Source organism: Equus asinus, chromosome 4, assembly GCF_041296235.1.
Source record: "Equus asinus isolate D_3611 breed Donkey chromosome 4, EquAss-T2T_v2, whole genome shotgun sequence".
Lineage (NCBI taxonomy): Eukaryota > Metazoa > Chordata > Mammalia > Perissodactyla > Equidae > Equus > Equus asinus.
In genome coordinates this window covers 41,078,601-41,095,994 of record NC_091793.1, presented here as the reverse complement: position 1 = coordinate 41,095,994, position 17,394 = coordinate 41,078,601, and the positions used below count along the sequence as shown (strand labels likewise).

Genomic DNA, 17,394 nt, shown 5'->3' with positions numbered 1-17,394 from the left:
CTGAATCCTCCTCCAGGCCAACCTTTAGAGGTCATCTGGATCAGCTAGTTCAGTTCCACCTACCAGACCCCTCTGCTCTGGATGCTGTGACGGCCTTACTGGGTGGATTAGGTGAAGGCAGAGAGGAAGGAGCTTGGGAATCAGAAAGACCAGGGTTAAAGCCCAGCTCTGCTGCTTTTACCTGTTCAACTAAGGAGATGTTACCTGACCTGACAGCACCTTCACTGTGAAACAGGCAATCTGAGGCGGCGGGAGAGGCGTAGGCTTTGGAGTCTGACAGATTGAGGCTCATAGCCTAGCTCTGTGATCTGGGGCAAGTCCCTTAGCCTAAGGCCTAGCTTTCTCATCTAGGAAACAGAACCGTTAATGATATATGCCTCATGGGTTGTTATGAGGATCCAGAGCAGTGAGTAGCAGTAGTGATGATGATGACCACTGACAATGAGGACACCACCACCCACTCTCATGAAGTTGCTGTGAGGATCTAAAGAAATAATTAATGTACCTACAAGGGCTTTTAAAACTGTTAAGGGCTATCCAAACATATGGGATTATTAAATTAGGGAGCAATTTAGTGCAGGGAATAGGGATGGTTCATGATGTCATAAATCCCTTTAAAAACTTAACCATTTTGTGAAGCAAGCCTAGTTCTAGATATTTTGCACAACACACCTCTTGTGAAGGAACAGATGCTCACCTTCACATCCATGGAACCCAGGCAGTCTATGAGGAGAGACACAAAAGGATCCAACATTTCCAGAACATGTTCACTTGAAGACTTGATCTTAGAAGCCTTCAGACTTAGATGCAGAAGCTAAAAGATTTAAAAAGATATTTCACATCAGTTGTTCATAAGACCAAATACGTTAGGTAAAGGTGAAATGATTTTAAGAGAGAAACATGAAATGTTAAGATGCTTCTATTTGAAGTGACAAAAATTTTGAAGAAATGAGAAACTGCCTGGGAGAGTCTCAGAAAGTAAAGAAGGTGCGAGCTGACTGTGCGGCTGAGATGCTACGTTCATTTCCCAAATGGTTACTCAGGATCTACCTTGATTCTAAGCACTGGCTCAACATGCAGGACACAGCAGGGATCAAGACTGACACGGTCCCTGCCCTGAGGGATCTTGGCCAGGAAGACAGACTCGAGGAAACAGTTAACTATAAATGCAGGGTGTTTTGAGAGTTCTGTAGGGATCCGAGCAGATGGAGGAGTAGGTGGTGAGGTTCTGGGGCAGGAAGAGTGTGCTGACTTTACAGAAGAATGAAGCCAGTGTGGCTGGAACGTGTGCTGGAGCAGTACAATATGGGGCTGGGCCCTTGCAGCCCAAATGAAGGACTGGGCTCTCTCCTAGGAAAAACGGGAGCCAATGAAGGGTTTTAAAATGAAATCAAACGATCAGATTTGTGTTTTTAAAAGCTTACCATCTTTAAAAAAAATCCAAAGTAATTCAAAGGTGCTCAAGGGCAAAGCAGCAGTGAAGCCACAATAAATATTAGGTCAGAATCATGAATTCTGAGACAGTTATATCATCAAATAAGTACTAGAAGAGATGAATAGTCACTGGAATAATGCACTTTGAAAAAAAAATCCATCAATTTATTTACAGTAAGGCACTTACAGTGGAAATGAGCAATAGTGGAAATTCAGCTGAAGATTAAAAGACACAGACTCAATGTGGGCAGCAAGTGTCACTTTAAGGCTAATTCTTACCCGAAGCCCAGACTCAATAAATATGTGCATATTGGTTTTCCTGCTCACAACAGCTTTTTGCCCGCCTCGAACTGGAGTTGGGGGCAGCAGAAGACAGCTCTGTGGTGGCAGACGGGGATCCGGTGCAGGGGCTACTGGATTCCTGTCAATCACAACAGAATGAAAAATGGGCAGAACAATGTATGCTGCATTTCCAGAAATTACTGTGGCCCTCTCTGGGGATGGGAGTCCAGCACTAAATAACGTGCTGTGTGCTGTGGGTGACTTCCTGCCTGAATCACAAGACACAGAGAGATTATCAGGTTGTTGATCAAGGATACTAGGACAACCCTAGAAACAGAAGCAGGCTTGACAAACACACACACATTTAAATGAAGATGAACAGCAAGCGGATATGCTCCCTTTCTTGGATTTCTGAAAATAAATGCCCAGGAGTCTCTTTTAGAACACAGAAGCAAAATCTAAAGGAAGTTTACTAGTAAGGTATTTTAAAATCTTTTAAGGTCTAAATCTCTGTTTGATCAGAACAAGTGACATATATTTAAAATCTATCCTAACTTTGATTCAGTAAATATCTAAAACAAAAACAGTGTCAGAGAAACGTCAAGATAATTGGCTGCTGTCATAGCTACCTCACTCTTAGGAAAATACTCTCATGTTGAGACATATCACTTGGAAGGACTTCAGCCCAAATGCCACAAAGTAGTACCCTCTTATAATTCAGATAAATATAAGTTTTTTTTTACTAAAGCAAATTATTAAATGATTAATACTTAAGAGTAATTGAGAAATGAACGGCTTATTAGAAGCAAGCACATAAAGGATAATGTTTTTTCGAACTTACTTTTCTTTCTCTGTTAACAGGGGGAGATTCTCACTGACCAAACCATAACTGAGCAATAGAATGGACTCTGCTGTCATTTCCTGGTTTACAATTAATCCTGCTATGATTCGGCGTAAGGTTTCATGAACTTTCCGGGCCAGTTTTAAACTCGTGGTATTTTGTAAGATCTAAAGGCAAACATAAATGCATGCTGGGGTAACACAGAACTGCATTTTGAGTTGTTGTAATCGTAGTTTTCTTTTATATAGTTGTTTTTCAATATGCTTTTTTTCCTAATTAAAAAACAGACACACTCTTAATAAAATTTCAAACATAACATATGAAGTAAAATTTACCTATAACCTCAACCCCAGAGATAACCACTGTCAGCAATGTGTGTGCCTCTGGATCTCTTGCACTCCCCCCATGCGCTCTTTGTTGGTGAGGCCTCAGGGCACGTCGCTGGAGATAGGATGTGACACTTGGAAGATGTCAACTCTCCAAGTGCATTAAAGGGGGTGGTTTTTAGGCAATCATACACACACACACACACACACACACACACACATAATATCAACAAAATGCAGTGTCACTACTCAGAGGAAACCATGCTAATGAAGTGGTGTGATGATTAAGCCTCAGGGTTTGGTATTAGTTACTGCATCAAATCAGAGGAACTTAATGGGAACCCAAGGACCATCAAGTCCAGCAAAACCTTCAGCACTTCATAGCTCTTCCCTTCCATAGGACATGGTATTAATAACTTTCATTAACTTAGAGGGACTTATTGACATACATGAAAAATACATGTGCTCTGTTGACTCTCTCTCCTCAGAGCATATCTACCATTCTTCCATCAGGCTCGGAGAAGACTAAATGCATTCTAGGAACAATTATTGAGTTAATCTAGCACCAAAACATTTGGGATTATAGTTATTTCATGTCTTAGATAGTGTTTTTCACTCTAGTTTTAGTACATAAAACTGTAATAAAATGAATTGATATTGTTCATGGAATGTTCACCCCTGCAACAGGCACAGAGAACATTTGGAAGGTAGTAAATTACAGTCCCTGCCCAATAGAAGGCAGAATGAAACAGTGGAAAATGTGAGCCTTGGATCAGAAAGATCTGGAACTAAATCCAGACTTTCCTCCTAAACCATGTTCCTTTCTACCTTTCTGAGCCTGAATTTTCTTCTCCGTTTAAGATGGAAGTACCATCAACCTCAAGGGTGGTTGCATAGATGAGAAGAGAGAATTTAGTACAATGCTTAGAACGTGCAGCAGTCTGACTCTAAAGGCTGTGTTCTTAGCAGCTGTAACTGGACCCAGCTGTTAAATTCCCCTGCACTTAATTCTTATTGCCTTTCCTTCTACAACTCATGGTTTACATCAGGGACCCTGATTCTAGGATTAGAATGCCCAACTCAGGGCTGCCAGCTAGTGGCCATATGGTACTGGCGTCCTTAGCACCAAAGGAAATTGTGACGATCAACTGCCGTGTTATGGTTTGCCCTGCAAGGTTCTTTTCAAGAACTTACAATGTTGTAACCTGGGGATCTGCTTATGGCATTCAAGTCCTTACCTCTTTTAACGGAAGGATAAGTTTTGTAACCTGATTTTTTCCTACAAACTTGCCCAGGATTTCATAAGAATCATAACTCTTGCTTCTTCGTGCCTCCATGACTTTGGAGAGGATCTGCTTTACTTCCTTCTCTTCGGCAATGGCACCAAACAACTCATGGTTAAAAATCTTTGAAAGAAAAAGGCCAAATGGCAATTATGTGCACTCAGCAAGCTATAAGCAGTCTTTGAAAAGAGCACTGGTATGTCCAAATGAAGGAAAGCAAGTTGGATTGGACTGAAATTAGATGGTTGGACTTTCTAATAGATTTCACTTCTTTCAATGTAGTTACGGTACTAATTACCAAAAAACAAACAAATACAGAAACTTTATAATAATGGCAAATAAAAGAATACTGTATAAATTTACACATACAATTGTATAATATACAGATAGGTACTTCTTCTTTGATATTACTAAAGAGTAGCTTAGTTTCTCTCTAAGAAATTCTCATATTTGCAACTTAATTGTTAAAATTAATGTATTTGGGGCTGGCCCTGTGGCTCAGTGGTTAGGTTCACGCACTCTGCTTTGGCGGCCCGGGGTTTCGCCAGTTTGGATCCTGGGCGTGGACATGGCACCGCTCACTGTGCCATGCTGAGGTGGCGTCCCACATGCCACAACCAGAAGGACCCACAACTAAAAATACACAACTATGTACTGGGGGAATTTGGGGAGAAAAAGCAAACAAAAAATTAATGTATTTAATTCACAATGTTAGTGTCTGCATTTTTCAGGAATGAACAAAAGGGTGTATGGCAAAATTAGACTCTTCCTAATTTTACCCACCCAAATTATCACATTATCCAATTTTAACAGATGATTGCTATTAATTTTTCATCATTATTAAATAAATCTCTTACATATTTTTATATACCTCTTATATACTTTTATATAAACTCTAGACATAATCTCTGATTATTCCTTTAAAATAATTCCTAATTCCTTGGAAGTGGTTGAAAGTTGTGCTCATTTCAAAAGCCCCTGATTCCAGAAAGGTATACCAACTTATTACATACTAGCAACGGCAGAGCACCCATCTCACTTCACTGAGTCAGCTTTTTAAACCTCTGCTAATCTAAGAGATGAGACTTTGCTTCATTGTTTTCACTTTTATAAGCTATCATTATTTCTTATTTTGTGAAATGATTTTTTGTGTCCTTTGCCCATTTAAAAAAAATCAGAATTCTTTTCTCTAAATCTTACCTCGATCATTATATCTAAACAGGAGTCCAAATCCCCGACTTTTAGCTTGTTGGTGAGGCCTTGCAGCAACATGTAAACAGTGAAAGTCAGCACATGGACCTAAAATGAAATGCATAATAAAAATATGAGTGGTTAAGAATACCACACTAGAAAAAAACAGATCTTATAAGTACTGCAAAGAGAGCACTCAGAGTGTGTATCTGTCATTACTGAAGGGGGAACCTTTGACAAATGACACATACTTATATCACTATCCAAAATCCTCTAACCAAAGGGTCACTCAGAGCAAAAGATGCTCAGAAACACACGACCGGGATTAGGATCTATTATTGTGACTAAACCAGGCCGGTCATTTGTAAAGAAAGGACAAGAGTCTTGAACTTTAAAGACCTAGCTGTGAATTAAGGAGCTTGACAATACTGAATATAATCAAAGTTTACAACGGAAACAAATAAGTTTTTGCCCTCAATAATGATGACACCTACCACTCCTAAGAACTTAACATGGGCTGGGTCCTATGTTAACACCTCACATGTATTGAATCATTTAATCCTCACCTACTCTATGGTGTAGGTACTACATTATCAGTGTTTTTCAGATGAGGAAGCTGAGGCACAGAGAGGTCAAGTAACTTGCTCAAGGCTACATGGGTAAGATGTGGTGGAGGCAAGATTGGAAACCAGACGGGCTGGTGCCAGAGCCCCAGCTCTGTGTCACTACGCTACGCAGCCTCTGAAGCTTTGTGCATTCTATATACTGGTTCCAGTGCTGCCAAATTATCAAGGCAAACACCAAATGATGATCAGAGGCTAAGGAAACACCTTTGGTTGTCACTGCATAGACTGATTTTGAAGGCAGAGTGTCATCCATATCTACCTGTGATCTTTCAGTACTTTGGAGAGGATCTGCTTTTATATATTTAAAATGTTTGCTGAGGGCTTTATCTAATTTAAAGAAATTCTTTTGGGGGATGAAGAATGACAGTTGAAGAGTACAATTTTGGTTGTATTTACATAATTAAAACTAAAACCCAAACCAGTTGTTCCCTTATCCCTATTTTAATAAATAATGGGACAGACTTAAAGAACAGCTGATTAGAGAAAAAAGGGCTACTTATTTTAATACCTCAAGTGCTCCATTAAAATGTGAATAAATCCTCAAAGACAGAGTGGTATTGTATCCATCCTGGTATGCTCAGTGCCCAACACAGCACCTCATACAAAGTGGTCACGAGATAAATGCTGGTTGAAAGAACAGAATACAAATGGACACCAGCAAGGGTTCTGCTTCCAGGTAAGGTGGATAAAGCACACTCTATCCTTCTCTCCCACGGAATGCAGCTATAAAACTGGACAGGATGCCTGGAGCAGCTTTTGGGGAAGGATACCAGAATGCACATACCACCAAACTTCTAGTGAGGTCAGCACTATTTTCTGTTTGGCATCCCCCAGTGAACACGCGAGTGGGTGTCAGGATGCACAGAGCTCTGGCGAAGCCCCGGGCTTGAAGAGTAGAAGAGGGAACTCATAATGCTCCAAGAGAGGGAGGAAATTCCTTGTTTTTTTTCCTCTTTCTTTTTTCCATTCTCCCACACCCCATCCCTCCAATGACCCTGTGGTGGTGGTGGTGGCAGTGGCCTAGAAATGGGGACTGCAGGAGCCACAACTCCATGGGAGGGGAACCTTCCTCTCCTTCAGTGGAACTGCAGCTCTGAGAGGGTGGCCAACCCTAGTTGCTCTTCTTCTTTCTCTGTCTTGCCACCTCTTGGCCTCTGACATGGGCATAGCTGCAGGAAGTGCATGGGAAAGTGGGAGAAATAAAGCACCAGCTATCTAGCTGGAGGACTGAAACAAACGGAAAAATAAAGTGTTAAGGAAGGAACAGAAGACGCAAAGAAGAACTAACTGGAAATTTTGAACTGAAAAGCCCAATAACTGAAATAAGAAACTCAGTGGATGGGCCCAATAGCAGGATGGAGATGAAAGAGGAAGAAGTAGGTGAGCTTGAAGATAGATCAACAGATATTATTCAATCTAAACAACAGAGAGGAAGAAGATTGAAAAAAATATGAACAGACAGAGCCTCAGGGACTGGTGGGACAAAAATGAAAAAGTCTAACACTTGCTCCACAAGATTACTCAAGGAAGTTCTTTAGACCAAACGGAAATGATACCAGACAGAAATGTAGAAATTCAGAAATGAAGGAAGGACAGAAGAAATGATAAATATCCGGGCAAAATAATAGACTACTCTTCTGCTCTTGAATTCTTTAAAATACTTCTGATGATTAAAAGCAAAAACTCTTAACACTGCCTGATGAAGTCTTCAACATACGGAGATGGAATACACAAAGAACTATAAAAAAAAGGAGAAAAGCAAAGGGACCAACGTGACTATAAGGTATCTATGTTCCACTTGAGGTGGTAAAATATTCTTCTCAGCAGATTATTAGAAGCAAGTATGTACACAGGAATCCCTAGAGCAACTACTGAAAACTACACACAGGGAGGGAGTCAAAATAAATACTGGTATTTTTAGTGTGTCAGACTTACAGCCTACAGAATAGGGAAAAATTAGGACACAGAAGGTAAAGCTAACTTCCAGGAGTCTAGGCCGGGGACTTGAAAGGGACAAACTGTTTCTCAAACTTCAGATCACCAGGGATCTTATTAAAATACAGGTTCTGTAGGTCAGGTGGAGGGTCCTAAATTCCGCATCTCTAATAAGCTCCTGGGTGCTGCGGATGCCCCTTCTCCAGGCCCCACACTGGGAGGAGCGAGGAGTTACACAGCTGTGTAACTCAAGAGCCTTGTATTCCATCTGGTGATCTTACTATTTTTATGACTTATGTCATATGTTCCAACTTTTAAACATATGTGTATATTCCTTATTGTTCACATTTGTGGCAATACATTCAATATACATTCAACAAGAATTTTATTAAGAATTCAGAGGATACAAAACTTGCTATCAAGTGATTTGAGAGAAAAAGACAGGTTATGAAACCCAGGCCTGTAAGGATCTTTAAAAAAAAAAATCAAATACAGGGGCTTTCTGAAAAACAGATTTTTAAAATACTGATTAGAAACTTTTGAATATTCTTGCTTGCTATCTCAGCGGATCAACATTACTGAAGACAGACCCAACGTACCATGAATTGTTCAAATTACAAATATTTGAATTCCAACCCAACCTGAATATAAAGCAAAAGATGCAATTTACCTGATATCCACGGACAAGAGTAGTCTGTAATTCTTTTAAAATATATTGTAAGTAGTGCACACCCAAATCTTCTATTATTTTTGCGAGAGTGCTACGTGCAATGTCTCTGACTTCCTGTGCTCTGTTCTTGAGGAGGGCACATACTTTCAGCAAAATACTAGAAAATGAGAAATTGAAAAATGACTAACCAAATAAACCAAAGCAAATAAAAATATAAATATCCTTTTGTCTCTTAATTGCTTGTAACCCAAATTTCCCAATTAGGATTCTAAACCACAGCAAATTTTTTTTTACTTTTTATTAAGATTATGATAGTTTACAACCTTGTGAAATTTCAGTTGTACATTATTGTCAGTCATGTTGTAGGTGCACCACTTCACCCTTTGTGCCCAACTCCCCCACCCCCCCTTTCCCCTGGTAACCACCAATCTGTTCTCTTTGTCTACATGTTTAACTTCCACCTATAAGTGGAGTCATACAGAGTTTGTCTTTCTCTATGTGGCTTATTTCACTTAACATAATACCCTCAAGGTCCATCCATGTTGTTGTGAATGGGACTATTTTATCCTTTTTTATGGTTGAGTAGTATTCCATTGTGTGTGTGTGTGTGTGTGTGTGTGTGTGTGTGTGTGTGCACACTATATATATATATATATATATATATACACCATATCTTCTTTATCCAATCATCGGTTGATGGGCACTTAGGTTGCTTCCACGTCTTAGCTATTGTAAATAATGCTGCAATGAACACAGGGGTGCATGGGACTTTTGGAATTGCTGATTTCAAGTTCTTTGGATAGATACCCAGCAGTGGGATGGCTGGGTCATATGGTATTTCTATTTTTAATTTTTTGAGAAATCTCCATACTGTTTTCCATAGTGGCTGCACCAGTTTGCATTCCCACCAACAGTGTACAAGGGTTCCTTTTTCTCCACAACCTCTCCAACATTTGCCACTTTTTGTTTTGGTTATTTTTGCCATTCTAACAGGTGTAAGGTGATATCTTAGTGTAGTTTTGATTTGCATTTCCCTGATGATTAGTGATGATGAGCATCTTTTCATGTGTCTATTGGCCATCTGTTCATCTTCTTTGAAGAAATGGCTATTCATGTCCCCTGCCCATTTTTTGATTGGGTTGTTTGATTTTTTGTTGTTGAGTTGTGTGAGTTCTTTATATATTATGGAGATTAACCCTTTGTCAGATAAATAACTTTTAGGTATTTTTTCCCAATTAGTGGGTTGTTTTTTTGTTTCAATCCTGTTTTCCCTTGCCTTGAAGAAGCTCTTTAGGCTGATGACGTCCTATTTGTCGATTCTTTCTACTGTTTCCCTTATCTGAGAAGACATGGTGTCTGAAAAGATCCTTTTAATACTGATATCAAAGAGTGTATTGCCTATGTTTTCTTCTAGAAGCTTTATGGTTTCAGGTCTAATCCTTAGGTCTTTGATCCATTTTGAGTTTATTTTTGTGAATGGTGAAAAAGAATGGTCAATTTTCATTCTTTTACACGTGGCTGTCCAGTTTTCCAAGCACCACTTGTTGAAGAGACTTTCTTTTCTCCATTGTAGGCCCTCAGCTCCTTTGTCGAAGATTAGCTGTCCAAAGATGTGTGGTTTTATTTCTGGGCTTTCAATTCTGTTCCGTTGATCTGTGCACCTGTTTTTGTACCAGTACCATGCTGTTTTGATTACTGTAGCTTTGTAGTATGTTTTGAAGTCAGGGATTGTGATGCTTCCAGCTGTGTTATTTTTTCTCAGGATTATTTTAGCAATTCAGGGTCTTTTGTTGCCCCATACGAATTTTAGGATTCTTTGTTCTATTTCTGTAAAGAATGTCATTGTGATTCTGAACCACAGCAAATTTTGACAGTACTTCTACTCTTTCTGACAAGAGATTCAAAAGTCAGGAAGAAAGAACCAATTTGAGATTCACTGAACTTTCTAATTTGTCACACAACATACCTTGGCAGATTAGCTTCCAGAACTTCTTGTGGAAGGGACTGCATTAGTTTAACCATCGCGAAAGCTAAAGGAACTCGAACCACCTCCTCATCATTCACAACTTTGGATTTTATGAGCTTGTGCTCTTCTTCCCTCTTAGTCTGTAAGAAAAATTTAGGTTATACTAAAACAAAAATAAATGGATCAGGGACCTACCAACACTGCAACCTTACATTTGAAAGATAAACTATTTTAACATATCTTATGTCCATTTCTAAGTTTAGTCTTCAAAAACAAACTAAATTATGCAATTTGAGAACAACCCTCTAAAATTATAAAAATAACATGACTAAGAATGTTTTCAAAGGAGCAACCAGAGAAAAAATAAAGCCAGGTTTTCACTGATGTGGGTTATGACTGCTTGAGATATAGAAAAATCACATAAAATTTGTGTCAAAAGGGACTTCCAAGTGTTTGAGTGACATTGTTGGTACATAAGAAACACAGTGCCTCAAAAAGGTTTATTTACAAATATACAAAATGACCAAGTCAATATTTACATCAGGGCTTGGCAAACTTTTTCCATAAAGGGCCAGATAGTAAGTAAGTATTTTTGGCTCCATGGCCTCTGTTGAAGCTACTCAACTTTGCTGTTATAACGTAAAAGCACAATTTGATAATGTGAATGAATCAGCGTAACTGCTCCAATAAAACTTTATTTACAAAAATAGGCTGCAGGCTAAATTTAGCCCATGGGACCCAGTTTGCTGACTTACGTTTTATGCTAAATATTAGGGAAGGCTCTGGCTTCATGAGAATGAACTCCTAAACGTTACCCCTATTAACAAAGGGAAAGATGTATTTTTGACTAGTAGAGAAGTTGCCAAGAAGTAGAAAAGGGAAACATACTCTATTTTTTAATAACCTTTTTTGGGAAATGAGAGTCATCTTAATGTCTACTTTGGAGATAGAAAAGTATACTATATCTACCATATCAAAATCACAATGAAGAAGGAATATTATTGCCCAAGCTGTAGCAGGACAGGAACTTGAAGACAAGATAAGAGAAGGGAGGTGAACTGTGAAATGCTGAGATAAAAGGAAACCCAGAAGCTGAAGTTAACTGATAACAGTTAGGAGCCTCAGTCTGACTTGGCCCCACAAACACACGCATTCACAAAGTCCTGCTGGGCCCCAGATACAATGATTACCGTAGATGCCAGGCATTTATGTAGCCTGGGTAGGATGTCCCCAGTTATGGTGCCTTGGATATTTTTAATTGTTTTCTCCAATTCTTCCTTATTCCGAGGAAGGAAGGAGATGGACTTCGCGATACACTCGGCTTCCTTAACTGATGTCCCTTCACAATCCGCTGGATCAGGGTTTCCCAGTTCTTCATCATTGTCTGACAAACTCTTACATCTATTTTCCTTCTCTTCCTCATCCGCATGCTCTACTTCCATGGCTTCCTGCTTTGGAAACTCAATCACTTCTATTGTGTCTGTGTTTAGCAAACAACAAAAGTCACCTTAAATCAAATAAGCAAACAACACAGTTGTGTTAAGTACTCTTTTCTACCAACATCCAATAAAAAAATATCTAATCACCAACTATGGGCAGGCAAGATAAGTGCTAAAGAAACAGCAGTAAAGAAAGGGTAATGATCTTTTGCTTTCTCACGATTTAGAGTCTAATGAGGGATAGAGATAGGTAAACTGGCAATTTTAAGAGTGCAGAATAGCAAGGACAGGGTACTTTGGGAGCATTGGGAGGCAGGAGGGTCTTAATCAAAAAGAAAGCTTCCAAAGTACTGTGGTTAGAGGTTTCCAAAAGCAAAAACCTATATTCATGAGCATGAAAACCATAATGGCAGCCAACAGTTCTCATGCAGAAATGTCCATTATTATAGAATTCAGCTTATTAAAGAAAATTAGGCAGTACAGTATTAGGCAAGTCTAGACTCAGCTCTGCTAACAAGCCATGTGACCACAGTCAATTAACTTAAGCCTAGTGGGCTTTGGCTTCTTCACCAGCAAAATGGAGAAGGCACCTACTTTGCAAGGCTATTGTGAGGATTAAAAGAGACAGTCTATAATGCACATAAAATATGTGTTTGACACTTTGTTGACTTTCAAAAAATGGTAGCTATTAGGGTTTATTTCGTTTATGGGCTGTGTAGCTTTGGGAAAGTTACTTTATTCACATCTCTGAATCTCAATTTCTCATAAAAATATGGAGTAACTAATAAGTAAGGTTCTTATGAGGACAAATGAGATACTGTCTACAAAAGCCCAGCTCACAGTAGGCGATCAATAAATGTTTCAAACTTCATTCATATCTAAGAAGAAAAGAGACAGTTAAGCAAATTAGGCATTTTAATTTTTTAATGTTTCTGTTTATGCAAAATTGCAAAATGTAGATTCAACTGACTGAAGATAAACTGTTAAGGGGCTTTAGTACATTAATTGTTTAAAATACAAATGGTTCCTACAAATTCTAACAAGTCTTTTCTATTCATTAAGTGTGGCTGGAGAGTGATTTTACCATGAATTGAGGAATTAGAAAATTTCAAGTAGGAAGGAACATTGGAATAGTGCAAACTGAGGGCCAGAATATTTCAATGTCTTTAGTCAAAACAATCAGGATAAATACTTTGACCCATTTAAGTGTTCATTCTTTTCCTTATTTTTCTGTGCTGGCCAGAACCTCTAGTTTGACGTTTAATATAAGTAGTAGCAGACTGATTCTGGTTTTAAAGCAAAGGCTTTTAATTCTTTACCATTTGAGTATGATGTTGTTTTAGGTTTTTCTTTTCTTTTTTTTTTTAATGAGGTAACACTGGTTTATAACATATAAATTTCAGATGTACATCATTATATTTTGACTTCTGTATAGACTACATCATGTTCATATCTTTTAACAGGTTAAAGAAATTTCTCTCTATTCCTTGTTTTATAATTGTTTTTATCATGAATGGATATTGAATTTAATCAACTGTTTACCGTGTGTCTATCTGCATGTTTTTCATATGCTAATGTTAAATTCCATTAACCATTTATTCCAACTTCATGAGTTACTGGGGGCTTCCTCTTTTTCTATCATCTGACATAGCTGGTATAAGGTTGAAATTATCCATTCCTTGAATGTTTATAGAACTTGCCTATAAAACAGTCTGCACCTGGCATTGTCATCAGGGGAAAATTTTAAACTTCATTTTCTTTAATGGTTAGAGATCCATTTAGATTTTCTATCTTTCAAAATCAGTTTTGGTATTTTATTTTTCCAAGAATTTGTACATTTCACCCCAGTATTCAAATTTACAAGTACAAAGGTCATATTATTTTATCTTTTTCACTTAATTGTGACCTTTCAATATTTGTAATTTTGTTTATTATGCTTTCTGTTTTCATTGATCAATCTTGTCAGAGGTTTGCCAATTTCTAATAATTTCAAATATCTACTTTTAGCTTTGATGATTCTTTCTATTGTGTATACTTTAAATTTCATTAATTGTTGCTCTAATTTGTAATTCATTTCTCATACTTTCCTTACGTAATGCTCTTTCCACACATGAAGGTGATAAAATTGGATTTCTATGTGAATAATTTTCATCTATACAATTTAGACTGGTCTTTTCTATTGCTAAATAAGTTTCTATAGGAACACTGAAACCATTCATTTTAACTGCCTCTTGACTCATCCATTGGTCACTACTCTAAGAGCAGAAAGAGGGAATAAGTTGAATTTTTCCTTCTTTAATTCATGATTATAAATTATCCAAGAATGAGATGGAAATTTAGCTTAAGAAAGTTTTAAAAACTTACTTTCTTCATTCTGAATTTTTCTCATTTGTTCTTCAAGAGTTTTGTGGTCAAAGTGGAATGCTTCTAACACTATGACGAGCAAACTATTAAAAAAAAAGTACACAGAAATGTTCATTTGATTAATAATATCATTTGACTATTAAAATAGGAGAGCAAATTTAAAGACTTATAAACATTAAAATTATTTTTACCAGTTTTAAGTATTTTTGACTTTAACAAATATTAGCATAATCTCATTAACACAAGGTAAAAGTAAATTGAGATTACAGAAAGACTATTTCAGGAAATAATCCAAAATTTACATTTAAAAAAAAACAAAAAATAAGAAGCTTGACCATACCTGACACCTAGCTTTTGATTGATCTGTCCTGTCTGTAAGACATGAATGAAATGTTTCAAGTAATATATATATGCTGACCAAGAGAGATGTTTACAAATAGCTCCAATAACCTCTGTGGCAGCAACAGTTATATTTTCATGCTGTAAAACAAATCAAGAGCATTAATATAAAACAAATATTTGCTAATAAAATATAGAGCTAACTCAGTACATTAAAAAACTTGGATAGTAGATGATCAGCAATTATTGAAAGGAAAGAAGGCCCAAACTATACTTTATTTTTTCCCCTGGCTCTAGGCAAACTTGTTGGCAATTAAAGGAAAGACATCTTCCTTTAATTAAAGGATATTAACACATTTTGGACTGTTTTCTACTCAAACATCCCTGAGGGGTTTAAACCTATAGACTGTGAATGAAATAAATTCAATGTGTAAAAGCTGATAAACACCAAAGTTAGCTACAGATTGCACTGCTCAGCATTCAGAGTACACTGTCATGGAGACTTCTCTTTCAGACCATGATGGAGAATTGGGAGGGATTGGATTTACCCTCTAACCTTAAACTAGAAACATAGACAAAAATATATGAAACAACAGTTTTTGATTTTGGACATCAAATAGTACAGGACAGTGCTCCGCGAGAGAGGAAACAAATGACATGTGCCTTATAACTACCCCAGTTCACTATGTGGAGAGAAATGTCAGGTCATCGCACAGGAGCGGAATCCCAAAAAGGGCCCTGTGGTGTCCCTGAGTTAAGGAGGCAGAGCTGTAGCTATGGTGGAGAGAGTCCACAGGGCAGAGTACCAGAGAAAAGAGAGCACCTCAGAGAGGAAAGCTGCCTGAGAAAGAACCCCTTGAGTCTTCAGCTGCATCCTGATCAGTATACGTGAGTAAGAAAAAGATGGGAAAAGAACCACCAAAAAGCAACAGGTGAAACAATCATCAAAGATGACACAGGGATAAGAAGAGTTCATGTTCCTATCAGCCAGAGTGAAAAACCTCATATCACATGAGGCATTTGGTGTTCAGGTACTCAGAAAGATACAGGCTCAGTTGTAGGGCCAAATTAGCTCTAGACTAAAGGCTGTTCCTGCCTAACAAAGCTTAAAAGCAAGCCTCAAAAGGACCAGACTACTCACAAGTAAACTAACCGCACTCCAGAACAATTCTCAGGAATACTTAAATACAAATATACTTAGCACCCAACAAGGTAAAAAATCACAATGTCTGGCATCTAGTAAATAATTACCAGGCATACAAAGAAGCAGAAAAATATCTCTAAGGAGAAGAAAAATCAACCAGCAGAAACAGATCCAAAAATGACATGGACGATAGATTTAGTAGACAAAGACACCGAGACAATTGATATAACTATATTCTATATGATCAAGAAGGGAGAGGAAAGAATGTGCATGTTAAGGAGACATGTAAGACACAAAAAAGGCCCAAACTGAACTTCCAGAGATAGAAAAGACAATTCTGAGAGGGAACATACACTTGATGAGATTAACAGCAGATCAGAAATTGCAGAAGAAAAGATTAAGTGAACTTGAAGACATAACAGAAAAATAAAACAAAATGAAACTCAGAAAAAAATAACTCATAAAAAAAAAAAGAGAAAAGAAAAAGGGCTTCAGTGAGTTATGGGACAACTTTGAGAGGCCTAATATACACTTGAGTCTCCAAAGGCAAGAAGGGGACCCAAAAATATCTTTGAAGAAATAATGGCCAAAAGTCTCCACATTTGACGAAAATTACAAATCTACAGATCCAAGAACCAGAATGAACTCCACGCACAAGAAACACGAAGGAAACTACATTAAGGCACTTCATAATCAAATGGCTTAAAACCAGTGATATAAAAGGACGTGGTTTTCTTTCCATCTGGAAAATTTTTAAGGTAGGCAGAAAAACAAAGAAAGACATATTACACTCAGAGGAACAAATGTAAATAAGAATGATAATGATTTCTTATTGGAAATTATATAAGCCAAAAGACAGTAGAGCAATATTTTAAAGTACTAAAAGAAAAAAGCCTGTTAAACTAGAATTCTATACTCAAAGACAGTATCTTTCAAAAACAAAGATGAGAAAAGACAAACAGAAGCTGAAAGAATTCATCACCAGTAGACCTGCACTATAAAAAATTTAAAGGAAGTCTTCCTGTCAGGAGGAAAATGACATAGGATGAATATCTGGATCTACACAAAGAATGAAGACCCCTGGAAATTATAATATGTAAGCAAATATAAAAGATCTTTTCCTTATTTTTAAAGATCTCTTTAAAAGACAATTGATAGTTTAGAGCAAAAATAACAACAATGTATTGTGTGGTTTAAAACTAATGTAGAGGCAAAACCTTTGGAAAAGAATAGCACAATGATAACTAACAAGCCAACAGACATAAAATAAAATCATTAAAAAATATCCAATTAATCCAATAGAAGAAAGAGAAAAAAATGAGACAAACAGAAAATAAATAACAAGACTGCTTTAGACCCAACTATATTAATAATCATATTGAATGTAAATGGTCTAAAACCAATGAAAAGGCAAAGACTGTCAGACTGGATAAAAAAGCAAGACCCAGCTATATGCTACCCACAAAAAAACAATTTAAAGTCACAAATATGTTAAAAAAATAAAAGACTATCAAAAGATATACCATACAAACACCAACCAAAGTTAAGTATAAT

The 17,394-nt window shown here is 37.4% G+C and overlaps 1 protein-coding gene across 2 annotated transcripts in view; it reads right to left on the bottom strand.

The window, feature by feature from the left end:
• The window catches only part of UTP20 (UTP20 small subunit processome component), a 92,031-nt gene that overhangs the window by 13,234 nt on the left and 61,403 nt on the right, over window positions 1–17,394 (bottom strand). Inside the window, exons 39-48 of one of the 2 annotated variants that reach the window (XM_070507142.1) lie at window positions 14,698–14,837; window positions 14,358–14,440; window positions 11,745–12,061; window positions 10,555–10,694; window positions 8,589–8,745; window positions 5,367–5,465; window positions 4,122–4,289; window positions 2,558–2,724; window positions 1,714–1,855; window positions 698–814 (exon numbers count right to left, since the gene is read on the bottom strand). In XM_070507142.1, the coding sequence (XP_070363243.1) occupies window positions 698–814; window positions 1,714–1,855; window positions 2,558–2,724; window positions 4,122–4,289; window positions 5,367–5,465; window positions 8,589–8,745; window positions 10,555–10,694; window positions 11,745–12,061; window positions 14,358–14,440; window positions 14,698–14,837 (1,530 nt within the window). The remainder of the gene's footprint in view (window positions 1–697; window positions 815–1,713; window positions 1,856–2,557; window positions 2,725–4,121; window positions 4,290–5,366; window positions 5,466–8,588; window positions 8,746–10,554; window positions 10,695–11,744; window positions 12,062–14,357; window positions 14,441–14,697; window positions 14,838–17,394) is intronic. The other variant, XM_014835013.3, reaches the window with a different exon arrangement.